Genomic DNA, 27,500 nt, shown 5'->3' on the forward strand with positions numbered 1-27,500 from the left:
AGGCCAGCCTGGTCTACAGAGTGAGTTCCAGGACAGCCAGGACTACACAGAGATACCCTGTCTCGAAAAACCAAAACAAACAAACAAACAAACAAACAAACAAAAAAACAGACTTCTAAAGGGTAATAATAAAATATAACAAGACAAAATGTGCTGTACTGCATTAGCATCCCTTTAATTACCAAACTCCAACTCTGATGTCATAGCTTCAGGTTCTTAAACTAGGTCAATCCCGTTGTCCCCAAACATGCCTTAGCTCTGCCAAAGACAGCAGCACTTTTCTTAAGTTTTGTGAAAACACTTGTGTTCTCCAGCTCCCTCCTTTTACTTTCAATAAGCTTTCTATTTTCTTATGTATATGGATTAATTTTTCACAGATGCTTGAGACATACACAAAAGAGAGACGAGGGGAGGGTAGACTTTGATTTTATTTTCTTTGTATGCATCCTGACCTTTGCCAATAGATTATTTGTGTCAACTGTATTTGGTTCACACTCAAATTCACTTTTTCAAATTCATCCTGCTGGAATTGTGTTTGGTTTGAACCTGGGCTAATTTTGAATTGACTCTGCTTCAACAACTAAAGATAACCCTTGTTAATTTTTTTTTATTTTATTTTAGCCAAACAGAATCGTAGAAATACTCAGTAATATGCTGTTTTAAATCAATAATATATCATCTAAGCATTTCACATTTTCCTTTATTTTTTATAATGACTTACATTATTTAGGTCATATTTCCTTCATCTCTCCCAGGGAGCTGATTCCATACACCACTCACCTGAGTGGGGCCATTTGACTTCCTTTGAACAAGGCATTTGAGTGGCAGTGACTGTCATCTATCTGCAGCACTGCCAAGACGGTGTGCTCCTCTTTCAAGGGTCTGCTGCTCCTTCAGGGCACAGTGCAGGGATTCTAGGTCCCTGCATACCCCGCCTGGAGGATGTATGCATCAGCAGGCAGTGAGCTTGGAGCTTATTCACACAGCAGCACTTAGCTCAGGCTAAATCCTTTCCTTTCAGATGCTTTTTTGGCCACATATAATTTATGATTCCTATGAACAACAAGCTCTGCAGGTTCTCCCTGATTTGATTCTTGGGTCATAAATTGTATAAATCTGAATCGTATGTCCCTCCGTGTAAATAAATGCAAATGTCACAGTACTTTACAATGCTTGTGTTCCTACGTATATGAGGGAAAATGAGAGAAAAATGAGGGTTTCTGCTCTCATATTACTGTTATTTTCAGTTATAGTTTTTTTTGTTTTGTTTTGTTTTTTTGCTGAGTATAGTAATTGTGTTGGTGATGCCTTTAAAGTGCATAATCTCGGGTTTATAACACTGTCTTGGCAGTTTCTGCAAATGTGCTTCACTGGAAATGAAATAAATCTTTCTTAGGTCGCTTATAGTAAATTCAACATTCTAGGAATAAAGAATAGGTAGTTTCAAACTCCGAACAGAATTTAAAATTCCTTTTGTAATGCACTAAAAATGGCGGAGGTACTCAAACCTTTGATGCCAGGTTGGGATAAGATTTAAAAACCACTTGAGTTTCATATGGGATACTTGACATGCTTTTGTTGGGGGGCAGTTTCTGCCCAATTGAAACATTCCATCCTGAAGAGAGGTTCCTTAAGATCCATGAAGTAAATAAAACTTACAAGTCTCAGGAAGTTCCTACAACTTCCAAGATTCACCAGGCCCCTGGTCAAGGTTATGTCAGCAGTAATGTTGGTAGGGAGAGGAGACTCCCACCAGCCAAGATGCCTGCAAGCCATACAGGGTGCTGGAGGATCTGGCTCTCGTGGGCATCACCCATGATAGGATGGGCGTTTCGGTGGAGCAGTTGCTTTGGGTTGATCATTTGCCTGTGTGTAGCCCCTCATCCATACTCCTGTCAATAACCCAGTTTACTGGGTTTAGTTAACAAAGTTAAACTAAGTTTAACTTTAATCTATCATAAGTTTCTTATCTGAGGTGAGTTGTTCGGGTATACCAGGAAAAAGTCACACAACCCTTTTGCATAAAAACACAAGAGATTCCAAACTTATAGATAACAACAACAACCTCACAATCAGACCTTGGGATGCGTTTAATTCTTCATCCATTAGTTTCCCTTTTCTTGAATATTTGTATTCATAGTTCAGTCAGACTGAGCATGGACCTTTCAGCACGAAAAAGTTACCCAGAAAATGTCATGTTAAATTAAGATAAGATATTAGTATTAATGAAGATAGATAGATAGATAGCAGATAGATAGATGATAGATAACAGATAGATGATAGATAGATAGATAGATAGATAGATAGATAGATAGATAGATAGATAGATAAGAAAGGAAAGAGGAGGGACCAGGAGAGGTGGGGGAGAGAAGGGGGGAGGGTGTGTGTCAGAGACTGACAGAGGGCCTGAAACTTGGATTGAATTTACTTCTGAGTGGATAATGGTTTAATAAGTTGGGCCTTTCAGCCTTGTCCCCTGGGTGCACTTGAACACATCACAAAGCCGCCATGCTTTTGGCTCCAGTGTCAGCATCTACTTGTAAAACATCTTGGACTGGAAAACAAAGTACTTGGAGTCGAGGATCTAAATAGCTCCTCACGGTCCTGCTTCTAGGCACCAGGGATTGACTTTGGAGCCTTTATTCACACTTATTAGATTGCCTTCCTTGAACAGACTAGACGATCATCCGTCCGGTGCTGGCTTATTTAACTGCCTTTTGCCAGTCAAAGATGAAACCTTACCGCTATTTAACAAAAGCACTTTTGGTTCTTTGAATTTATGATTTACAAAGGCTAATTTTGCTTTGAGACCTATTCTTACAATTTGGATGCTAAGCAGTTTGATTTTTTTTTAAAGATTTTTGAAATGTATTTTTATGTACATGGGTGTTTTACCTGCGTGTGTGTCTATGATGTGCATACCTGGTGCCCTTGTAGGTTAGAAGAGGAAGCTGGATTCCTAAAAATGGAATTATAGAAAGTAAGCCATCATGTCAGTGCTGGAAATTATACTTGGCTTCCCGGGGAGAACAGCTAGTGCTCTTAACTACTGAGCTCTATCTCAGCTAAGCAGTTTTTATTTTTACTATAATGGCAGGAAAGTTAAAATTCCAAGAAAGCATTACAAGTTTCAGTCATTAGAATATCCAGGCTTACAAGTTCATAAAAAAAAAAAAATTCTCTTAATTGTTGGGATTGTTCCTTTTAAGCTAATAATTAATTAATTGATTGATTTTTGGTGTTCAGATTGAACCCAGAGCCTTGCTCATCCTTGAAAAGGGCTCTGCCGTTGAGCTACCTGCCCCACCCAAGGGATTGGTGTTCGATTATTCTGTAAGTAGGTGATCATTAGAATCCTAACGATCACATTCAAGTTCACATGATTTGTAGGCATAATGGTAGAAATTCAATATGACTATAGGCATCCGCCAAATTCTGTACACTTAGAGAAATTTCAGAATCCATGTGTGAATCATTCTATGGATCTGTACTGCCATCAGAATCCACGTGGAAATTCTATAGATCTGTACCGCCATCAATCATAACTTGTGTCTCCAGCCTAGAGGTCTCTGAGCCCCAGACTTGCACTTCTAAGTATCCCTTCTTCTCTCCATTAATGCAAATTAATTTCCCCCCTAAATAGAGTGATTGCTATTTCTTTTTAAATTACATGAGACTTTCTGTTTGTTCTGTTTTCAGGTGGTGTGGACGAGTCACTGGTGGCCTGAGTTTTCCTAGTCCAGGCTGATCCGAGGGAGATGGACTAAAGCCACGGATTGTCTGGTTCACTGTCTGGGAACTGGAAGGAGGACTGGGATGGTCTTCCGTGCACATCCCTAGACTAACTGCAACAATGAGTTCAGACGAGAAGGGCATATCCCCTGCTCATAAAACATCCACTCCGACCCATAGAAGTGCCTCGTCTTCAACGTCTTCTCAGAGGGAAAGCAGACAGGTAGGAGAAGATTTCAGTGTTTTTCACCATTTTCTGCCAACAGAGCCCTGTTTGGGTGGTGTGGATTGCTGAGCCTGAAAGTTTGTCCTGAAATGCTTTGTGCCACAGGTCACGCCCTTATTATGACTGATAGCGAGGAGCTGTTACACTGGCTTCTCTGTTTTGTTTTTGTTTTGTTTTGTTTGGGGGGGATAGACTTTGGGAGTGCAGACCAGAGCATGGGGCAGGGTTTCTCCAGGAAGCCTGGTGACCTTCTCACCGTGGACACCTGGCTGTGGAGTCAGCCTCAAGACTGTGATGCTCAGCTGGGCCTGGTGGCGCAGGCCTTTAATCCCAGCACTCGGGAGGCAGAGGCAGGCAGACTTCTGAGTTCGAGGCCAGCCTGGTCTACCAAGTGAGTTCCAGGACAGCCAGGGCTATACAGAGAAACCCTGTCTCGAAAAACCAAAAAAAAAAAAAAAAGACTGTGATGCTCAGGTCTCTCTTCTTCATGGACATGCAAAAAAACAAACAAACAAACAACCTGAGAACCATTGGGAGACTTTCTGTAAGACTAATAGTTCTCAACAAGACCTAACCCCTGTGAGGCTGTGTGGAACTTAGTCACCATCAGGCTCAGTAGTTAGGAGGCAAATAAAGCCGGAGTATCTGAGAACTGTGAGCCACAAGGATTGAACAGTTTTCAAAGGCAGCAGCAGGAGTGAGGTGTCAGAACTTATTCACGGCAGACTACACCTACGGTCTCATTTGATCCAGTCTGTAAAGTTACTGTTGCTGGAAATTACTGCATTCATGTTTGGCGGACCACTCCGCTGTCAGGGTTGTGTGGGGGGATCTATCATATTAGTGCTGGCCATTGACAGAACAGCGATATTTCAGCTAGCACAGATAGGATTAACGGTTTCCCATTACAATGTGTCTTACAGTAGTCATTTGTGGAAATTTACAAGTGCGTTGTAAACGTTTTATGGGAATTTTCCTTTGTGAGTTTCACTTAGTGAAGAGTCTGGCGGGATCCCTCACTTCTCTGCTCCTCTCCCATTTTAGATATTCAGAGCGTATTGCCTAATTTAAAGAAACGTATGTATCAGTTATTTTTTTTCCCTTTCATATTTTTGACAGACTATCTCACAGGCCTGGCTGCTCTGGAACTTACTATGTAGCCCAGTCTGGTCTCGAACTGTTAGCTTCCAAGTTTTGCAATTGTAGCTGTTAGCCACGGTGCCAGGCTGTGAATGAGCTATTAATAATTCATTACATATACGTTTTGAATGGACAGCTCAGATATGGATTCACAGCAGTGGGAATGCATTTCTATGGGTGATTTTGAGAGAACCCCCAACCTCAAGCTCACCCCTGACACAGCAAGAAATTCCAGGGCCGCCTGTATAAACTGGTAATGTCTATGTGTAATATTTTTCACAGATCCTAATGTAGGTATTTCTAGTACAGGGTCTTGGGAAGGCTGGGACCTTTGTTATGGTATTCAAAAAGGATACCCATGTACTATCGTAGAATTACTTCTGTCATTAGCTAAATCTGTGACTGCCTGCTGCTGTGCTGTTTAGTGCAAGGCATTTGTGTATTCTCACAGACTTGGAGTACTGTGAATGAGAACACTTGGTGTTAAATAGCTACTGCATGCTTAGATAGATGCCTTCCAAGTTGGCGAGTCCACCCTTCTGCCTCTTGTTCTTTCCTGTTAAGGGTTCTCCATTTTTTTTTTTCTCTTGCTCTGAGCATTTTAACTGAGAAATTGTAAGTCACATGGCCTTCGTGGTTGCTAAGAGGCAGGAAGGGATTGACCTAACTCACCCTGGAAACCTGTGGTAAATAAAAGAAAGACTATTGACTGCTATAGAAACAGCTGTCAGGCCTTGTTGATCTGCCTGCCACACCTCCGGCTCCAGGCCCTGTATGCAAATGGACAGGGATACCGGAGACCTCCAGCCTGGAACCTAAAGGTAGAATGGATATCGCCTGGTGGACTTGTGCCTGGCAAGTCCAGCAAGGAAAACAAGGTGTGTGAATTGATCATGAATTTTACATAATAGACACTCTACAAATGGATGCTTTTGTTTGTTTGTTTTGGGACAGGGTACCACTATGTACCACATGTCTTTAATCCCAGAATTCTGGAAACTGAGACAGGCAGATCTCTATGAGTTCAAGACCAGCCTGGTCTACATACTGAGCTCCATGGTAGTGTCAATACTTCCAGGTGCCTACTGATCATTAAGGCAACTGTTTACTTTTGTCGCAGTGGTCTCAGCGGGTGGAAACGCTCCCAAAGACATTCTTCTTTCCTTGCCTACTGACTGCTATTTTGTATCTGTTCATCTCCCTCAAAGAGGAGAATGATAAGGAATAAAGACACTATCTCAGTCACTACCTAAAACTCAGGATAAATGTAGAGACCTTGGAAGTTTGGCGTACGCAGTAGTGTGGTGTAGTACTTTTTATATGTGTCTGTATAGTACAAGGACCCAGAGAAAGTGTGACAGATTAGTCTTCTGTGGATCCTCTCTGATCTGACAGGCACCTATGCAAATACTGCTGTGTTGCACAGGTCACCTCTGTCTTTCTCCTAGTCACATAAGTGAATGATATAGCGCGCAGCAGAGAATACAGTAGTACTTTAAGGCACCTTATTTAATGTTGTTCACAGGTTCTAGGTGCAAACTACTGATGAGCTGGTTAACCATTTCTGCTTAGACGTCCCACTCTCTGACTATGGTGTAAACCAACATGTGTAAACCAGTTTGTTGTCAGTGACTTGGCACCTATTACATGCCTTTCTCCTTGGCTGCACCCACAGTCGGTAGAATTAACTCTTTAGATTGTATTCTTTTTCTAGAATATCATTTCCTTCCCTTCCCACTCTCTGCTCCCGCTCGGACCCTGGTCACATTTGTCAGTTGCTGCAGAGGTCTCTTGCCTCACCAGCACCTTCAGGACCCCATCACTTCAAACTCCCCGAATATGGCAGAATCATGAAACCCTTCAATGGCTTCTTGTTCCCCACACAGGTAAAGCCAGATTTCCTTATAGGTTGGATGTCCAGAGAAGACCATAGTCTGGTGCAGTCCCCTTTCATAGCACGTACATCACCTGCTGTAATTTGGAAATCTGCCCCATCTGTATCTGTATCTCTGCCTCATCTTCCCCAACTGGAGTCCTACCCCCACCCACTCCCACCCTCTCATGCTTCATTGGGATCAAAGACTGGCTCATGTGACAGTCTCACGGGCCATTCAGAATCACTCCCCCTTCTCCTTCACTGACCTTGTCACAGAGATTTTTGATAGCATTTGGCATTTTTATATTGCGTCCGTTGTCGTCGATCTACCTGTTGGTTTACATTGTGTTGTAAACTTTTCTAAGCGGTGTTTTTGCAGACCTATGATTATATTAGTCGTGTCTTTTTTATTACAAATTTTCTATGCCAGATTTATTTGCCTTCCTCTTTCTTCTTCGCGGATAAATAAAACAGAGAACATCTGTGCATAGTAGCACTTGGCTTTCTTTCCTGTCTCTAAGTGATGTAGCATAGCAGATGAGAGACAGGAGGTGTTGGGGGCATAAAGAGACACAGTGTTTGGGCTTTGGCTAAGTGTTTCTTGCTCCAGTGATAGGATCAAGGGTTCACTTAGTCCTTAAGAAGCCTGAAGTCTTCAGTACCTTCTCCACTACAAGTTCTCCTCCACTCTGTTGCTAGATGGTAGGACACCTAAAGCAATTGCTTGTGTGTGATCTGCCATATGTGACAAGTGTCACTAAATAAACATGCCATGAGACTTTCAAAAAGATTAACAATGGAGTTTATTAGACATCTAAGGCTTTCTTATAAGCTAACACTCTGCAAATAAAACTTATCCCTTGAGGTGTATGGAAATAAAGTCTTTCTTATTAAGTAAATTGAGAGAAATGCTAAACAAAAATTTCCTTACTGCTGTATATCAATGAATTAAGATTACTGTTAAGTTCTGAAATAAAACCTCTAGTTAGTCAAACACTTAGAGAATTTAGTAGATTCCAAAACTTCTTTTTCTAATATTTGGCTATTAAAAAGCATCCGGATTCTTCTTGCATTTATAAACTGAGAGACGTAGAGCCACTGTGCCCAGATCCTAAATTGCAATGCTGATTGTCTCAGTAGTGGCTTCTAGTTTAGATGGGGGCATTTTCTACCTGATCAGCCAGAGTGCTTATGTGTCAGTTATTTCATTCAGTATTAATTTTTATGGACTGCCTGCCTCCTGAAAGATCTGAATTTGTGAACTTTGACCCCATATGTAATACTTAACTTACTCTGGGAGATCCACTGAGATGCTAATGTATCTTAAGGTGTCCCAAACCAAATTTATCATTCTCCTCCCAAAGCTGCCTCTTTGTAGTTTGCCTCTCAGGAGCTAATGATTCTCATTTCTGTGGATCTTTCCCAATTCCTGGAAATGTCTGTCTCTCATTCCGATTCCCACCAACAGAGATCACTGTGGACTTCCCTTCACCTGGAGTCTGGCAGCAGCCTTCCCTTCCGTTCTCATCTGAGCCCCCACGTTTCCTCGTCTGGAGTGTTTACTACTTGGTCTTCTGGGTTCAGCTCTTCCCCCATCATGCAGGGCATAATCAGGTTATTCTGTTCAAAACCCAAGGCAGAGGGAACTCTTCTTCATCCATCCCTGTAGGAAATGTGTATGACATTGAGTTGCTGAGCATTGCCTATGAAGGCACTTATAATCTGGGTGGGCCTGACCCACTGACCCCTTTTCTTACCAAATCACCTTTCTTTTGATCCCCTTACAGGATATTCCTGAGATGTACCAAATGTGTTCTTACTTCCACATTAGTGTATTTTAATCTCCTCGGCCTAATTAAGTTTGTCTCCACCTATGCCTGGCTTCCTCACACACTTGAGACATTTTTTTTTTCAAGACAGGGTTTCTCTGTGTAACCATGGCTGTCCTAGAACTCACTCTGTAGACCAGGCTAGCCGCAAACTCAGAAATCCTCCTGCCTCTGCCTCCCAAGTGCTGGGATTAAAGGCATGCGCCACCACAGCCCCGCTTGAGTCATTTTTTAACCATCCCCTCTCTGAGCAGTCTTTCTGCCCTTCTCTATGTGACTGTATCATTCATTCACTGTCCATGGAGCTAGCTTTATTTGTCTCCAAATGTTCATCACCATTTGGCATGTTAGATGTTGCATCTCTACTTATCTGGCTATATTTATGTCCTTTTGCTTTAGTCTCTGCTCCTGGAGTACAACTCTCATGAACACAGGATTGCATCCATTCGGCAGTGTTTCCCTGGCACCGAGTATAGTCCTGTGCATTGGCTCTGTTGAGGGTACATTTAAATGAAGAGGCGAGGGAGGAGTTCGGACGGGAGGAGAGTGTAACTTGAAATCCAGAGGCTTGTGTAGTTGTGGGGAACTAATCGGGGGGTTGATATGATGGCAGTGAGAGGGTTGGGAGAGCAGACTAGCCCGAGCATGGACGAGGGGAGCAAAGAGAACCAGGCTCTTCTGTGGGTGCCTCCCCCCCACAGAGGATGGGTGTGTGGAGCAAGTGGTGAAGGTTTTTGAAGGAAGTGTTCCAGACAGAAGCACAGTTAGGAACATCTTGCACAGATGTTCTGAATGTCAGTAGGCATGAGAGGTAACTATTTACAACCAGACTCACTGTTTCCCACCCTCATACTCATTTATATAATAATTGTACTAAGTTTATGATTGCATTTGTTTGTTTTCTTTTTTCTGTTTTTCTTTTTTCTTTGTCTTTCTTTTTTTTTTTTGCAACCACTTATGCTTATGTATTCTAGAGAATTCTTAAAAAATAATTATAACATGCCTGAGACTACTTAGTAAGGACAGCTTATATAGTCTTGGAGCAGGCTCAAGAAGGTGGCCAATTTAGTGCCAATGGTTATATTTATTTGTACTATGATCAAGACATACCAGAAAATCAGATGTCATGGCTTTAAGAGCACAGGGTCAGAGAGCATCAGTTCCACAAATATTGTCACCTGTGAGTCAACGGCCACAGTGACCAGTCTTCTCAACCTTCAAGTGAATCAGTCATTTTTGTTTAGTGAAAAATAAAAAAATATGCCTTAAATTCTGTAAAGTAATACAAATTTAGCTGAAGCTCAGAGGCCATAAATAAGGTGAAATGTAAGTCAGTCATAAGAAATAGTTGATCTCCTTTCCCATTTTATTTATATTTGTTTACATATACTTAGTTATATTTATATAAATTTTGAACATTTATATTCAATATTATGATCAATCCTTAACAGTTAAAGATTTCTGTTACGTGAGGGTATTACTCGACAGTGTGTGTTTGTGTGTGTGTGTGTGTGTGTGTGTGTGTAACATACCCTCATGATGTATGCATCTAGATGTTTGTATGAACAGGTGCAGGTCCACATGTATGTGTGCATGCTTGTGGATGGAGGTCAGGGGTCACTGTTGCGTGTCTTCCTCAGTTGCTCGCAATCTCATTTTCTGAGACAGGTCTCTCACTGAACCCAAAGCTCGCTGATTGGCTAGACTGCCTGGCCAGTGAGCTTCAGGGATGTGCTTTTGCCTTGGTTCTCCCAGCACTGGGATAACAGACACTAGCTGCTACCCAGGGGGACCTTTTCTACTGTGGATGAGAACTGAGAGTCTCATGCTCATACAACAAGCACTGGAGCAACCGGGCTACCTCCCAAGCCCTTATATCAGTTACCTTTCTTGTTGCTAAAACAAATCCCTGACAAGAGGCAAGGTAAGAGGAGAAGGGTTTAGCTTGACTTAGAGTTGTAGGGGAAGAGTTTGTTGTGTTGGAGAAAAGTGGCTTAGGAGTCTGAAGCCACTGGTTACATTGTATTCACAGGAAGCAGAGAGCCATGAAAGGCACTCCTCAGCTTCTTTCTTACTTGTCAAAGACTTCCTGGATTGCCCACATGTGGAGTGGCCTTCCTTCTTCAGGTAATCCTCCGGACACTGCCCCTTCACAGGCCTCTAGGTGATTCTAAGTCCAGTCAAGTTGACAGTGAAGACTAACCATCACATCTGAGCATCCAGAATTTTCCTATGTGTTATCAAGAGCAGTACATTTCAAAACCAACAGGGGCCCTTTCAGTTGGTGCCCAGTGGTGATGTATAAGGCCATCCCCAGCAGTGAACCAGCAGGATTACATGCTGCTCTAACCAGGTTCTCAGGAAGACTCTGGTCCGATAGCTGACTCAGTAACTGCTGCCTGTGTGAAAGGCTCCTAGAACCTAAATCTATCTACTAGGTTTTTATCACATGGGTTTTCTTCTTGGACAGACAGAATGACAAAAAAAAAAAGCCTTCCTATTTATATCTGAATGTATTGGAATATGTCTCTTCTGATTATATCCCAGGAGCATCTTCAGTGAGGTAGCCAAGTTTCTACTTGGAAACATAGGATACCGCTTTTATAAATATGAATCTTGTTTCCATCTTTAAGTTGTGCAAAATATAATGTTATCTCAAGTTTAAAAATGTTCTAATTAAAGAATTAGCATTTGTGTTTGTGTGGGTGGGCTCCTGGTATGAAGGCGTGTGTGTAGGTACACACCTGTATGCGTGTGTGTGTGTGTGTGTGTGTGTGTGTGTGCGTGCGCATATGTGTGGAGGCCTGAGATCAGCCTCAGGTGTTCTCCTTGGCAGCCAAGGATATTGATTTTCAAGACAGCCTCTCTCACTGGAAACGGGCTTGCCGATTAGGCTAGGCTGGCTGGCCAGTGGGCTCTCGGCACCTTCCCGTCTCTGCCTCCCCAGCACTGAGATTACAAGTGCACACCGTGCTGCTCAGCTTTTTACATGGGTATTGAGATCAATCACAGGCCACCATGCCACAAATGTTCTGATTTGGGCGAAAATTGTAAGTATTCCCACTCTGATACGTGTCTTCCAGGTTAAACCATTTCACGTCTTACCCATGGGGAGCAGTATAACAGGAATTCTTGCACCTCTGTAGCATCCAGTGGCCATGCAGCTGTGCAGGTTGACCCTGACTCCCACTGTCTGGAGTAGAAAGATCACAAACCTGATTTGAAAATTTGCACTATCCTCACTAGAGTGATACGAAGGACTAAATCTTTAGTGTTGGCTGTTGATAAATTCTTGATTTCTTCCTATTTAAATTTAGCCTTTTGGGGATCTTAGGTGCCTTAGTTAGGGTTTTACTGCTGTGAACAGACACCGTGACCAAGGCAACTCTTCTAAGGACAGCATTTAATTGGGGCTGGCTTACAGGTTCAGAGGTTCAGTCTATCATCATCAAGGCAAGAGCATGGCAGCACCCAGGCAGGCATGGTGCAGGCTGAGCTGAGAGTTCTACATCTTCATCCAAAGGCTGCTAGCAGAATACTGACTTCCAGGCAGCTAGGATGAGGGTCTTAAAGCCCACACTCACAGTGATACACCTACTCCGCCAGGACCACACTTTCTAATAGTGCCACTCCCTGAGCCGAGCATATAAAAACCATCACACCAGGTATTGTGTGGAGTTCACTCTTCAGGATTTAGGACCAGTATCAATTAGAAAGTGACATTTGTGTCTATGGCCACACTATCCTGAATATGCCAGTCTATTCTGATCTTGGATATTAAGATGGCTCGGGCCAGGTTAGTATTGGTTGGGAAAAAAAATTCTTTGTGACAGTTCATCCTGTAGACAAGTTTGGATTCGAGTGCCTCTTGTACGTTGGGTATTCTGGGAAGTCTGGACGTTCTGGAGTCAGGCAGAGAGTCTGAGTAGATAGAGTACCAGCAGCAGCAGCAGCAGCAGCGATGCTTCATGGACGCTCAGTGTGGGAAGGCTGGCCATGGGGACCTTTTCCAGAGAACTAAAACACGGCACAAAGTGAGTGAGGAAGACAGGGTTTGCTCTCTGGAGGTCCTACCCTGGGCACTTCACTGTTTGGTCTATTTATTGTAAAGCCAGTCAGGCTGGCTATCCAAATATTAGAGGAGAACTCTGCAGAGCATTTGCCAATCACTTCTGGGTTAGTGTTTTCCCCTGAGCATCAGTGGTGATGTTCATACCTTCTTTGGCCTAGTAAACTATAAACCTAACGGTACCCAAAATTATAGTCCTAGGTGTCATGAGCATAGCTGTTCTAGAAAGGGGAAGCTACTTGCTGAATTGTCTGTATATTGCATGTATTGGCTTTGGAATGCAAGCTTTTGATGACTTGTTTATTCCAAACTGCAATTAACCTTTTTTTTCCCCATTAGAAGTAATGAGCACACCCCCCCCAAGCTTTCTCGTCCCCAGCACTTGGAGATCCCCACCACTGTCACTTGCTGTTTACAGCACACATTCAATACATATGACATGTGCTAAAACAGAGACCATTGGGAAGAAATTTGACACCTGGCACGCAGCCGCTCATTACCCACAAATGATTCAGAAATCATCATTACTGGGACTGCGGCGGCTGCTGTTCCTGGCGTGCCTGCAGGGCCCTGCTGGGCCTTTAGGCTCTCTTTTCCCTGTTTTCCTGTACCCTTAGCTTGCTGGTTTCGAATAGCATTTTTTGTTTGTTTGTTTGTTTGTTTGTTTTTAACAGCAGCAAACCCACCTGTGAGATTCCAGGTTAATACGGCTTCTTAGATTCTTAGGCAGAGCACCCAATAGATGGTGTTAGCGAATCCCAGAGGGCCCCTCCATAGAGGTTAGAAAGGTCTACCAGTCTGTTGTTCCCTGGAGCCTGGTATTCCCTGGGGGTGGAGGGTGGGAGTCTGAATATACTTTGAGGTGCTTCATTAAAACTATCAAGCATCATGTGGAAGGACCTTAAGTCTATAAGACTGTTTTATTTTGTTTAAAGAACCAATGTAAAGCTTCTACCTCCCTTACCCGCTTCCTGTCTAACTCTAGGATACAGATACTGTGCACGCACTACCATCTGTGCATGATATTTAGTTTATATTGTAAGAGCCAGATTGACTTACCTCACATCCTAACTACACGCTGATTTTGTAGCATTCGTCACAGCTAGCACTGGTGAGGTTTTGTGGTCGTGCATGCTTTTCATGCTCTGCCAAGCTTGTGCATTGACTCTGTGGTTTTGGACCTAGCAATGTTTATGGAAAACCTTTAATAAGATCATATTGTAAGACCATTAATTTTGCTTCTAAACAATATATTCTAAAGAAACAACAAAAGTTCCCTAGGTTGGTTAATGATCTAAATACACTGTAATCACATATGAAATTACCAAAGATTATACTATATTTTAGTTTAATATACATGTGAATATTTTTGCACACAATATCTTTAATCAACAAAAAAAATTAGAAACTATCTAGTATTCAGAAATATGGAAGCAGTTAAACAGCATTTCATAGCCATCCAGTGAGATCTAGCACAGATATTTAAAAAAATGTTTTAAAGAATATCTAATCCTGGGGAAAAGTTAATTGAAAAAAGCAGGTTATTAAATTGAAATACAGTACAATTCCAATTTTGGTTTTAGTAATTGTATGTGCATTGAAAAATAAAATATGCCAAAGTAGTTGAAAGAATTCATTGTTTACCATAGATGCTTTTCAGTTCTTTCTTTTTCTTTATTTACTTATTTCCAGTAAGTATATAAGGGCTCTCTCCCTCTCTCTCTCTCTCTCTCTCTCTCTCTCTCTCTCTCTCTCTCTCTCTCACATGTATGTGTGTGGGGGTTAAAACAGTATTGGGAATATCATAACTGTCATTAAACTGTCAGCTTTTATATAACTATGTTATAAGCCTTAGCACCATAAATTTAAACCTACACAAGTTAAATGAAGATGGAAGAATAGGAGTAAGGATTGCAGGCCCTGAAGGGGATAGGAACTCCACAGGAAGACCAACAGAGTCAGCTAACCCGGACCCTTGGCCTCTCAGAGTCTGAACCCCCAACCAAAGAACATACATGGGCTGGTCCTAGGCCTCCCTCACTTATGTAGCAGATGTGCAACTCAGCCTTCATGTGGGTCCCAAACATCTGGAACAGGGGCTATCTTAAAAGCTGTTCCCTGTCCATGGGATATGTTCTTCTAGCTGGGCTGCCTTGTCTGGCCTCAGTGGGAGAGGAAGTGCCTACCTCACAGAGACTTGAAGTGCCAGGGTTGGGCAGGGTGGGGTGGGGTGGGGGGAATACCCAGGGGAGCCCCACCTGCTCAGAGGAGAAAAGGAGAGGGGGATGGGAGAAGGATTCTTGGAGGCAGTCACTAGGAGGTGGGCAGTGAATGAGATATAAAGTAAGTAAAAAAAATAAATAAATAAAATAAAAACAGAAACAAAAAAAAACCAAAGTCAAAATACCTTTAATCAGAAAAAAGAAAAAGAAAGAAAGAAAGAAGGAAAAGAAAGAAAGAAAGAAAGACAGAAAGAAAAGAAAGAAAGAAAGAAAGAAAGAAAGAAAGAAAGAAAGAAAGAAAGAAAGAAAGAAAGAAAGACACACCCTGTGGGAAATGGGTAATTGTCTAAACACACTGAGGCATGAGTTGGGCCAGCTCTCTCCTCTTTATAATGAATATTTTATCTCCCGGTCACATAATCATGTCTGAGCATTAACTAAGACATTGCCTGCATTATAAATGTCTTGTTAGTTCTTCAGCAAATATTTATGATACACATAGACATACCATATATATATATATATATATATACACAATCTGACTTCATAAGGATGACTGAGACAGTCCAGTTGTGCCTGTGGTATACATATATAAATCTTAAAGGATAGTTTTCTCCTAATATAGCTAGGCAAATCCTGTGAGTGCTTATTACACTGGAAACCCTTTTGAAATCTTAGTAATTGTTACAGTTTACAATTATTCACTCTGGTTGTCCCTTTCCAACCACGCAGGACAGTTAGTCTAGGTTTCTTTTGAAACAGTCTCTTGTAGCCTAGGCTGGCCTCCACGTTGCTATGTAGCCATGTTGCTATGTAACTCGTGTTGCTAGGTGTCTAGAGTATAGAGTTGAGTCCTGAATTGAACAACGTGTTCTGTTTCTCTGTTCTTAAGCCTTTGTCCCTTTGTTGTCGAAGGCGTCTCAGCCATTAGTGTACAATACAGTGTACAATACAGTGTACAAGACAGTGTACAATACAGTGTACAGTACAGTGTACAATACAATTCAGTGGTGTTTTCAAGCAGCATTTCTTTTTTGGGAAGCCTTATTTATTTCTATGTGTGTGAGTGTTTTGCCTGCCTGTAAGCATGGGTGCTGTGTGTGTGCCTGGTGACTGTACTGGCCAGAAAAGAGGGCATAGGATGCCTAGGAGCTGGGATTACAGATGCTTGTGAATCACCCTGTGGGCCCTGGGTCCTCAGTAAGAACAGCAAGTGCTCTTAACTGCTGAGCCACATCTCCAGGCTCACAAGCTGTATTTCTTAAGATGAAGGGTTTCCAAACACAGGCCAAGGGTCGAATGGCCCTTTCACAGGGGGTCACCTAAGACCATTGGCAAACACAGATATTTACTCTACGATTCATAACAGAAGCAAGATTGCAGTTATGAAGTAGCAATGAAAATAGTCCTGCTGTTTGCGGGGGGGGGGGGGGGGAGATCACCACAACCCGAGGAACTGATTAAAGGATCACAGCATTAGAAAGGTTGAGAACCACTGGTCTAATGCTTTGTGTTATTGCAATGAAAAGTGTTCCTTGGAGTAAATTGATTGAGATGACGGCTGGCAAACGCTTCAGGCATTCAGGTGGCCGCGGAGTCCACAGTACACTGCTGATCCTGGCTTCCTTTTGTGAATATGTATGGCATTTGCCTCCATTCATATTGACATATTGGTGAACTCTGATGCACTGGTCATACAGTGGTCCTGACTAGAGTTACTGCGTTGGCTAACCTAGTAAGTTAGCATAGTCGTAGGCATCCTTCTATTTCCAGAGGAATGTGTGAGCTTCCTAACTGATGGTGTAATGTTTACTGCCAGATCGTTGCTATGACTGAGTGTCAGCTATGTACCAGGGTCTGGGCAGCACTTTGTATACACTAAGTACACTAAGTTCTGTGTCCTAGAAAATAGCTATCGTCTCCATCTTACAGTGGTAGACTTGAAGCTGAACCTGGTTGGTGATTTTTGTCTGGCACTCAGTCAATAGAACGAGTGGAGCGTCCTGATCTGGAAATGTTACAACACTTGCTTGGTGTCGTAGCCTAAGGTCCCACCGCAAAAGCCAGCCAAGTCTTCAAAACTAGAAACTGGAAATTACACAACCTCAAGATTAATTTCAGGGTTGTCCAAGAAATTAACCTTGAGGCTGTGTGATATTTCAGAGTTCTGTGACCTTTCTCCTTTTATTTTTCTCATGTCTACCTTGGAACCTAGGGAAGGTTGTGGTGGAGGGAGCCCTGCCTTTGTTGTCTGAGGGACGAGGTTCTGTCTGAAATTTCTAAAACTTATGTCACCCGGTATTAGCCTTAACATCAATAGAAGATAATATGAAAAAGCCCGGGACCCTGAATCAAATCTCAGTTAACATTCCAACCCCAGTGCTTACTGACCACGCCACTCTCGCTCCCTGTCCTCACTATCCAATTAGCCATCAAATAAGTTCGTCAAAGGCTTGAGGACATGTAAACAACCCGTGTAAAGACTGGGGACCGCAATGTGGCAGGCACACCTGGGAATTTGCTTCTGGTTGGTGGCTGCACTACCTAATTAAGTTACTAATATCACTGATGTACTGCACTGTGCAGAAATACACCACACTTAGAGGAGAGTCAGGTCTAGTAACCAGATGTGTAATAAAAACTCTTTTGAGATTTCTAACTTATTTGGATACTTCCCTTTGAAATTACTTTGTATAAACTGTAAATATAAACTTACCTTAGAGGGACTGAGGAGACAGCCACCCCAGCAAAAGGACCTGAACCCTGGCCCCAGCACGGGTATAGAAGGCTGGGCAGGTGTGATTTGTGTGCTTGTAATCCCAGCCCTTGGGGATGAGGCAAGGTGGACTCCTGGGGCTGGTTGACCACCAGCCCAGCCTTCTTGGTGGTATAAGTTGCAGTGAGAGACTTGGTCTCAAAAAACAGGATTGGTATTATGAGGAATTATGCTGAGGATGAACTCTGGCTTCCACGGGTACACATACTACATGCAAAAGCACCAACACACACACACACACACACACACATATACACATATGCACACACACCACAATGGTGATAGTTTTGGTCAACCTGACATAAACTGGGTAATCTGCAAAGAAGAAACCTCAATTGAGGGATTGGCATGATCAGATTGGCCTGTGGACGTGTCTGTGGGGCATTTGATTAATTGCTAATTGATGTAAGACAGGTCAGCCCACTTTGGGGCATGCCAACCCATGGGCTGCTGGTCCTGGGGTACATTAGAAAGCAAACTAAGTAATCCACGGGGAACACGCCAGCATAAGCAGTTCCACGGTCTCTACCTCAGATTCTGCCCCCCCCCCCCGGTTCCTGCTTCGGTTCTGTGCCCTGATTTCCCTCATGGATAGACTGACATGGAAGTGTAAGCCAAACAGACCCTTTCCTCCCTAAGCTGCTTTTAGGCAGTGAGTTCGCAGCAAAAGAGAAGCAACTAAGAACAGAGAGCCAGATAAGCAACGCAGTGGGTGTTAGCATTCAGAGGGCAATGGTCTGCCTGTCTTTATTAGTGCCCTTAGCTTGGATGAAAAGTGAGTCTATGGGGGAATTTGTGGCCACAGCCTAAAATATTCCCAGATAAGTATACAAATTCCTTTTGTATCTTTGAAATAAAATTGACAAGAAGCCCTGTCCAGCCGCCCTTTGGCCTCGTGCTTTTCCCTGGGTGAGTTGTCCTGAGCTGTTCAGCTATTATACAGAGTCTCATTGTCTGTGTATTGACAAACGGAGGAAACCAAAGGACAGTCATGTGGGCAGATTTCCTCTTGCTGCCCAGGAGGTATTGAGACCTGTGAACTCTAGCCTAAAGAGCAGACTTACCAGGCCGAAGAGCTACAGGGAGAGCTATGTTCAAGAATCTTGGTCTGAGCTCCTCATGGATCAGGTCCCTTTAAACAGGGAGAACAGGGGGTGGGTAAGTACTCCCTCCTCTGTGCGTTCCAAGCACCTGAGGAGGCTGGGGGTGATGCTTAGGGGTTAAGTCCTTTCCTCATGTTCCCAAGGCCTGGATGGCATCAGGTACACATGCATAATGAGAGAGCACGCTAGTACATGCAGACACACACACACAGGACCTAGAAATTAAGTTGTAATTTTAGGATTTGAGAGGAAGCTTTATTTTTTTTTAAAAAAAAGAATAATGAGTGTGCTTATGTAACCCTCTGTTTGTGTTGCTTATATAACATGCTTAACACCTTCACTGTAGTGTATGTTTCCCTGACATCATGAAAAGAACTGAGAGCAATGAGCTGGTGAAGAAAGAGGAGACAATTAATAGCAGAACTAATGATCTTAAAGGAAACTCTAGGAAAAGATCTAACTTTGCAACTGCAGATTTACAAGGACAAATTTGATGTTTCCCAGCTGACCCAAGCCTTCAATCCAGTCAACAAGAGATGGGAATTTAGAAGTTTAATTCAAAAGTTAAATTCATTAAATGTTGTCAGATGTTCTTTTGTAGTAGAGGTCTAACTTTTTACAATTCCAGCCCCATGACAGGGCTCTAAAAAGTAATCAGAAAACACTGCAGAAATTATTTTTAAGAGTCTTTCCACCCCCCCATTTTGTGGTGCTGGAAATCAAATCAAGGCCTTCATGCTTCCTAAACACACATCCTTCCACTGACCTACCACAGAGCTGTGTGGGGTGATTCTAAGCACAGATGAGCCAGCCCTCCCTCCAGGAAGCAATCTAGCAGGAGTCTGACACTAGGCATATAACCCTCAACGTCATAGCTGCTCACACTAAGGACAACCATTCAAGACTCTTCCCTTATGATAATGAGCATGTATGAGTGCGAAACTGAAGGGTACGCTTCTTGTTTTAGAAAGAAATGTGAATTTGAGGTCAATTCCTGAGTTGGGTTAATTTTATTCACAGATAAACAGTGGTGTTTAGGCTCTGATAATGTGCAAATGACAGAATGGATGTTTGTGTGAGAAGTATTCGTTTCTTAACATACTGGAGGTTAGAGAAAATAGCCTACTTTAGAATTTAGTTACCAATTATAATACTTGGTGTCAGCTTGTTGTTTTATCAATTATGCTTTCAATTTTTTTTAGTAATAAAAAGACTTAGTACTAGATCAGTAAATGTTTTTTATGGTTACTCGTGCCTCGAAAAATCAACAAAATGTGAGGCTTAGATTCTTTCTTCATTTTAATATATACTGTATTGTACATACAGTGAATATTCAAAACGAATAAGGTTCTCTTTTTTCATGATATTCCCAAAGTCAAGTGGAGAAGAAATAGATACAAGTTCTCCATGCCAAGCACACAGGAGTCTGTTTTCCAGATGCTGATACTGAGTCTCATGGTGTTTCACCCTTCTGGTCCACAAAATGGAGTCAACATTTTAACAGTCCACTGCTATCTATAGATGCTGAACTCATGTGTGTTACACTTTGTGCCAAAATGATCTCTCTGTGTGTGTTGATGTGGAAATTGGAGAAACTGGTTTCCCTTCCCTGCTCAAATGAGTTAATTCTTCATGCCCTGCCCCCATGCTTATATGCTACATAGTTGCCAAAATCAACTTTCCCTGCAGTCTTTGTGCTTCTGACCACCTTAGGGGACAATGAAGGGGTAGTTGGTGATGTAGATACACTGATGTCTGTCATAGGACATATTCAGTGCTTGTGTGTGTGTGTGTGTGTGTGTGTGTGTGTGTGTGTGTGTGTGTCCTACAGGGTTTTTTTTTTCCAGATATACTCCTATGATTCCTTCCATAAGGTCGAAGCCAGCGCTCTGGAAGAGGTTCAGCAGAGAACCTGCAAGAAGAAAAACCTGTGCGGGTGTTATTTTCCTCCACGCTGCTGCTGTGCTTGGCCTCCAAGGTGCTGGCAGCTCACGCTTCTGCTGGGCTCCTTATGATCTTTTGCCTGTGTTCACTGATGTGAGAAATGGGGCTCTAACCCTAGCTGGGTTTCTGATCATTTGCAGAGCATCCACGTTTTGGAGAGAACTGGTTCATCCAGCACGGAGCCCTCTGTCAGTCGGCAGTTGCTAGAGCCGGAGCCTATCCCCCTCTCCAAGGTCAGTGACTGTGAGATTTCTCCCATGGCTAGCCCAGTGCCTATTCCAGGGCCAAATGAACTGTGAATAACTTTGACACTTGACTCTCCTAAGGTAGCTGTGATGCCAACTGCGGGGCTTCTCTGCTGCTTTTCCTTCTTCCTTCGCAGAGAGGTTTTTTTTTTTCTGTCTTGTATGAGGGGAGAAGAAAAGGAAGTATATTTTCCTTGGCTTTCCAGGGTTATATGTGAAGGTCTAAGAGTATTTTAAGGGAAAGCATTATTATCTCCTCTTAGAGAGATGAGCAGATAATCCTATGACAAATTAATGTAGGGAAGAAAAAAAAAATCCTGGGGTCCAGCAATTGTATTATTGCTGTGTCCTGAATACTAGGCACTATACAAAGTACTTGCATACATCATCACATTTAATACAATTTTCATAAGATGTTTCCTGACATATATGTATTTATTACATTTAGTGAATCTGGAGACTCAGAGTTAGCAGTTTGCCCTAAGACAAAAGAGCTATTTCGTGGTAGAAGGAAGTACAAGGTAGATGTGCCCCATTCTGTAACCTGGGCTGTCTATCTCTGCCTCACCACCACTAAGTTCCAGTGGTACCCACACCAAGTGGCCATCACACATTGTGACTTCTGGTTCCCATCTAGTATCTGCCTTCCAGCAGTGACTCAGGAAGAGCAGTACAGACTAAGACACTTTCTGTGTTGTGGAAGCCAGAGTCCCTTCCGCTTCAGCCTGTTCTCCCTGAGGCATGGGAAGCATCGGAAGTTTCTTGTGTCTAAAGTACAAAAGTTCTTCAAGAAGATGGACCCCTACTTATCCCCACCCTCGGATATATTTAGTGCAGTCAGTGAGCTGGTCCCCAGATAGGAAAACTCTGCGAAGAGAGACATACAGAGTTCAGATTCACATAAAAACATCTTTGTTTCCTAAAGACACTTACAGTTATAAATGTGTGATCCTGACCCTTGCTTTCCTATATAAAGAAAAGAACAAGCTCCTATACTTCCCTATTATTATGGGCATGTACGCTTGTATGTTTTATACCTTAAAGATGTTACAAGTTACAGAATTTATTCTGTCAGGTAGGAGTAGAGGAAAAGAATTATTAAACTATAAAATAATTTAGAGGGTAGCTGGAGAGATGGCCTAACAGTTAAGAGTGCTTGTTACTCTTACAGAAGACAACTGCCTATAATTCCAGCTCCAGGAGATCATGTAAACCACCTGTGGACACCCGCACATAAGTGGCATGCACACGCAATTAAAAATAAAAACAAGGGGCTGGTGAGATGGCTCAGTGGATAAGAGCACCCACTGCTCTCCCAAAGGCCCTGAGTTCAAATCCCAGCAACCACATGGTGGCTCACAACCATCTGTAATGAGAACTGACTCCCTCTTCTGGAGTGTCTGAAGACAGCTACAGTGTACTTACATATAATAAATAAATAAATCTTTAAAATAAAATAAAATAAAATAAAAACAAGATCTTACTCTTACCCTCTTCCCTCTCTGTCCTTTCTCTCCCCATTCCCCTTCCCCCCACCTCTCTCTGTTCCCCCACGTGTTCATGGTTGCTCTCTCCTCTCTCTCTCTCTCTCTCTCTCTCTCTCTCTCTCTCTCTCTCTCTCTCTCTCTCTCTCCCTCCCTCCCTCCCTCCCTCCCTCCCTCCCTCCCTCCCTCCCTCCTACCTTCCCTCTTTCCTTCCCTTTCTCTGTCTCTACTTCCTCCTCAACAACCTTCTCCATGCCCTAAATAAGCTCTACTTCATCCACAAGTGAATAAAAAAATAAATAAATAAAACCCGAATCTTTAAAAACTAGAAAGAAAAAGTACAGACCTCCATTTGAACAATAAATGAATACTACATACTTGATCAATATAATTGACATATCCCTTTGAAGTATCTATCCTCTGTAGCTAGTGAAAAGGTGAAGCAATACATAGATGAGAGTATGATGGCCACTTGGTGTGGGTACCATTGGACTTTAGAGGTGAAGCAGAGATGGGCAGCACAGGTTACAGAATGGGGAACATTTACTGAACACTTATTTTGTGTCATGCATTGTCTTGGCCAGCCTGTAGATTGTTAGAGTGGGTACTGACTTTCTCATTTTCCGTAGACTCCCAGCATACAGGTCTAATCTGCTCCCTACAGCTTGCTGGCTCACACAAGCTGAAGTGTAGCCCTAGTGACCCAACAGAGTGTCCTGGCTAGGAATCCCAACAGCATTCACTACCCCGTTGCTTCCCATTTAAATCCTGCTATGGGACTAATAGACCTTGTGTTTTTACATTAGTAGATGTGAAAAAATCTTGGGGTCTCATAAAATGAGTCCATGCATCCACCCAAGTACCGCTGCATCTCACTATTTCAGACCATTCTGCGAGGACACAGGCTTTCCAGGTGTTGGTTGGTAGGAGGTAGGAGGACTTTGAACAAGGCATTGCCTTGGCTTAGGATTTATTTAAATTCTTTGATGTTCTTAGCTTCTGAGGCATTTTTACCTAAACTACCCCACCCATAGACTATCTTGTACTTTTTGTATTTTAAAGGCATTACAAGATACAAAGTTTATTCCCTCAGGCAGGAGTAGACTTCTAGTCCATGGAAAGGGAAGAATTATTCAGCTATAAGAGAATTATTAAACTATAATTTAGTGGGTAGCTGGGGAGATGGCTCAGCAGTTAAGAGCGCTGATGTTGGTCAAGTACTGGCATGATGTCTTTAGGGCTCTTGTTTCTGTTTCTGTTTTAAGTAGACCTAGGAAGAGCACAGACTCCTGAGTTGAAAATAAATACTGATTGGAATTTCAGGGAAAAGGCACTCTTTGATTTTTAGGAAGAGATTTTAATTTTCTTACGACCTACCTAGGTTCACTAAGCAAGAAGGAGGAATTTCAGCGTCATGGAAAACAGAATGCTGAGGGTTCTGTCTCGTGTGGGGATGGCTTCTTTCCTTTCCTACATATTTTATTTGCAACCTTATCACCCATCAGCATTTATAATTGAAATAGGTGGAGCTATTATTTGCCATGCTTTTATCCTTTTCCCCTTTGTCGGCCTGAGAGCCTATCTAATTGGTAGAACTGAGTCAGGGTTCTGTGCTGTCTCTTTCACTGGGCACAGGAGTATTGCATCAGAGTAAATGGCACGGGTAGTTTGGAGTACAGCACTTCCCTTAGGAAACAGACTTTAGCCTTTGGCTTGTTCTGCCTTACCTCTCTCCTGTTCTCCAGTTCTTCTCCCCCCCAAAGGGAAAGAAAATCACTCTAACGGAAGTAGGAAATGTTAGCCACAAAGAGATGAGTTTGTGTCTTCCCAGACTTTAATTAGTAAGGGGGGAAAATTGTCCTTGTTACTAAATGGTTCCATTTTATGTTATATAGAGATTCTTCATGGGAGAGGCATATCTACCCTTTTAAATAGGATGTAGCTAGACATATCTTTAAATACAACTCACATGTCACTAAGAACAGACGTCCAGTGACTATATTTACACACAGTGGGAGGTTGCTCTCTCTTAATTTCCTAATTGTGTCTATCATTTTTATGGAGTAGTCACTATTCCAATGAGAGCTGAAAACCAGAGGTCCTTGTAGGTGTGTGTCAGAACTTACTATGTTCTTGTATGGTCTTTACATTGTCTATAAGTGGGGTTCTACTCCTGAGTTGCAACCCCATATTAAGAAAGGATGCCAAATCCTTCATGTGCTCCTTGGGGTCATGTGACAGTGACATGTGTGCTTGTATCAGTCAAAAGCCATGATAGTCTTTAGAGCCTGAAGCTGTCTCATCAGAAATATTCTTATATTTAAGTAACATATCAATTGTAGCATTAATAATGTGATTTTTTTTTTGAGACAGGTTCTCCCTGTGTGGCTCTATCCTGCCTGGAACTTGCTATGTAGAAGAGCCTGGCCTGGAACTCACAAAGATCCACCAGCCTCTGCCTCCCAAGTGCAGGGAGTAAACGTGTTGTGCGCCACCACATGTAGCTCAGATCAGTCACAGTGTCTAGCAGAATTATCTTCAAGCAGAAAACCACATTGTGAGCTGTTGCTTATACTTGAAAGAGTATATAATGTTGCCAAATAGAGACACAGGCCATTTCTGTAAGGAAGCTCATTCCTCAGCAGTGACACTGGATGTCAGGAGATAGCTCTTTCCTGAGATGGGATTGGATTTATAGGATGCCGGCTTGCTGCTGGATTTAGGCTTTTCAGAGAGACAGAACCATCTCTACATTTTACTTCCTGATAAAAGAGAAAATCCCACCCTAGATACCCATATTTTCATTTAGCATAGATGAGACTTGGCTCCAAGGCAAGCAGCTTCTAGAGTGAGGAGAAAGGGGAGAAAGAGATGGTGGCTCCAGCCCTCGTCAACAGAGCCACGCCCCCACATTCATGCCTGGCAATGGGACCTACTCCCTGAGACCCTCGAAGAATGCTAACTGCAGGGTTGGGTCTATCCTGAGATACAGCCTCTATCCTTTCTCACTCTGTGAAAGTCTTTTCAGAATGCAAGCACCCAGTGTCCTGGGGGTGGGGCATCATACAGTGGGCCTGTCCTGATCTGCATGTGTCTACCCTTCTGAAGTTGAGGCCGTAGAGCTGCTTACATGAAGAGATGTCCGCTCCCCTCACAAAAGTTTTGTGAGGGAAGTGAGAAACTTTTCTCTGTTAAAAGGACACATGGTAGTTCCTGGTACCCTGCAAAGCTCTAGAATCAGGGATGGTAAGAATGTTGCTAGATCTGTTGTCTCCTAGACCAGTGGTTCTCAACCTTCCTAATGCTGCAACCCTTTAATACAGTTCCTCAGGTTGTGATGACCTCCAACCATACGATTATTTTGTTGCTAAATCATAACTAATTTTGCTACTATTATGAATCATAATGTAAATATCTGATGTGAGAACCCAGCAAGGGGGTTTCAACCCCTAAGGGGTAGAGAACCACTGTTCTAGAGCACGTGGGCCCATAGCAATCATCTGGTCATGCGAGTTTCAAGCCCAGGGTCAAGAGTCAAGTAGATTTGCCAAAAGGAGTGGAGTTGTGGCCACCATAGCAAACTGAAGACTGTTTACTTATTAAGTTGTCACCAAGAGCTTATAAGCTAGCAGAAAATTTTTTTAAGTTGAAAAAAATCATCTGATTTGTAAATGCTGATGATTTTTAAAAATTAGTAGCATATATGAAAAAATATGTTATCTAACAGGAGGATAAGAGACCCTAGAACTGAAGTCTTTTATTATTATTATTATTATTATTATTATTATTATTATTATTATTTGTTTAATTTTGAGTTTTATTCTTGCTGTTGGGGAGATTGAATCTAGGGCCTTTTGGTATGCTAAGCATTTGCCTGACCAACAATCTAGGACCCAGCTCCATTCTTAGCCTCGTAGCTTGGCTCTTTCCATGGGATCCCCAGGGAATGTGTCTCCTTGAAAGTGTGGACTTCTCAGCTCTTGAGTGAGGCTTTGGTGTGTACTTGGAGATGCCCAGGGCTGTTGTGGAATGAAGCAGGACCACAGCACTACACTAACAGCCCCACAGCACTGCTGCAGGCTCTGCACTAACAGCCCCACAGCACTGCTGCAGGCTCTGCGCTTACAGCCCCTTATGTTCTGCATCAGACCTCTGTAACCTTTCTGTTTGTACCTAGAAAGCCAGCCGGGTCGACACACTGACTATACAGTTGTCACCGGATCTCCAATTTTAAAACTTTAAAGTGCCACCGTGTCCCAGGTTCATCGGGGGTGGGGTGAGGGTGGGGTGCAGGAGGAGGTGGGATGTGTTTTAAACATTCTGAGTGCTGGAAATCAACACTATGTTCTACTGCTGAGCAAACAGAGTGTCCCCAGCGTGCCTCTCGTGGAGTCTGCCTGCCTCCGGGTCTACCTGGGAAACTCCTAGGAGCTTCACTTGAAAGTCCATGACTTGTTTTGATGCTCCAATTAGCTCCAGAATGTCACTCATCCTAATAGTGGGCTGAGCATGGCATCAAAGGTGACTTTCTGCCTAAGAACCTTCTTAAGTGTGTATCATTAAACACAGAAAATAAACGATTTGTTTTTCTTTTCTCTTAGGAAGCTGACAGCTGGGAAATTATAGAAGGGCTGAAAATAGGCCAAACCAATGTCCAGAAACCAGACAGGCACGAGGGATTTATGCTGAAGAAAAGAAAATGGCCTTTAAAGGGCTGGCACAAGGTAACACTGTAATCAGATTGAAGCTGAGAGCATCAGCATAAAAGTCTGACTTGCTATTAGGTGGGAAACAAAGATCACTGGCGTTTATGAGTGTGGGATCTTGTCTCTAAGACAAAAACGAAAACAAACA

At 42.7% G+C, this 27,500-nt stretch overlaps 1 protein-coding gene across 8 annotated transcripts in view; it reads left to right on the plus strand.

Annotated features, from left to right (window-relative positions):
* Osbpl6 (oxysterol binding protein like 6) overlaps positions 1–27,500 on the plus strand; it is a 190,511-nt gene that overhangs the window by 107,617 nt on the left and 55,394 nt on the right. For all 8 annotated transcript variants that reach the window (XM_021195072.1, XM_029536029.1, XM_029536030.1 and 5 more), the window contains 3 exons: positions 3,700–3,955; positions 21,058–21,150; positions 27,248–27,370. In XM_021195072.1, coding sequence (XP_021050731.1) covers positions 3,854–3,955; positions 21,058–21,150; positions 27,248–27,370 — 318 coding nt within the window. In that variant the 5' untranslated portion in view covers positions 3,700–3,853. The remainder of the gene's footprint in view (positions 1–3,699; positions 3,956–21,057; positions 21,151–27,247; positions 27,371–27,500) is intronic.

The sequence above is a fragment of the Mus pahari genome, chromosome 3 (genome assembly GCF_900095145.1).
Source record: "Mus pahari chromosome 3, PAHARI_EIJ_v1.1, whole genome shotgun sequence".
Classification (NCBI taxonomy): domain Eukaryota; kingdom Metazoa; phylum Chordata; class Mammalia; order Rodentia; family Muridae; genus Mus; species Mus pahari.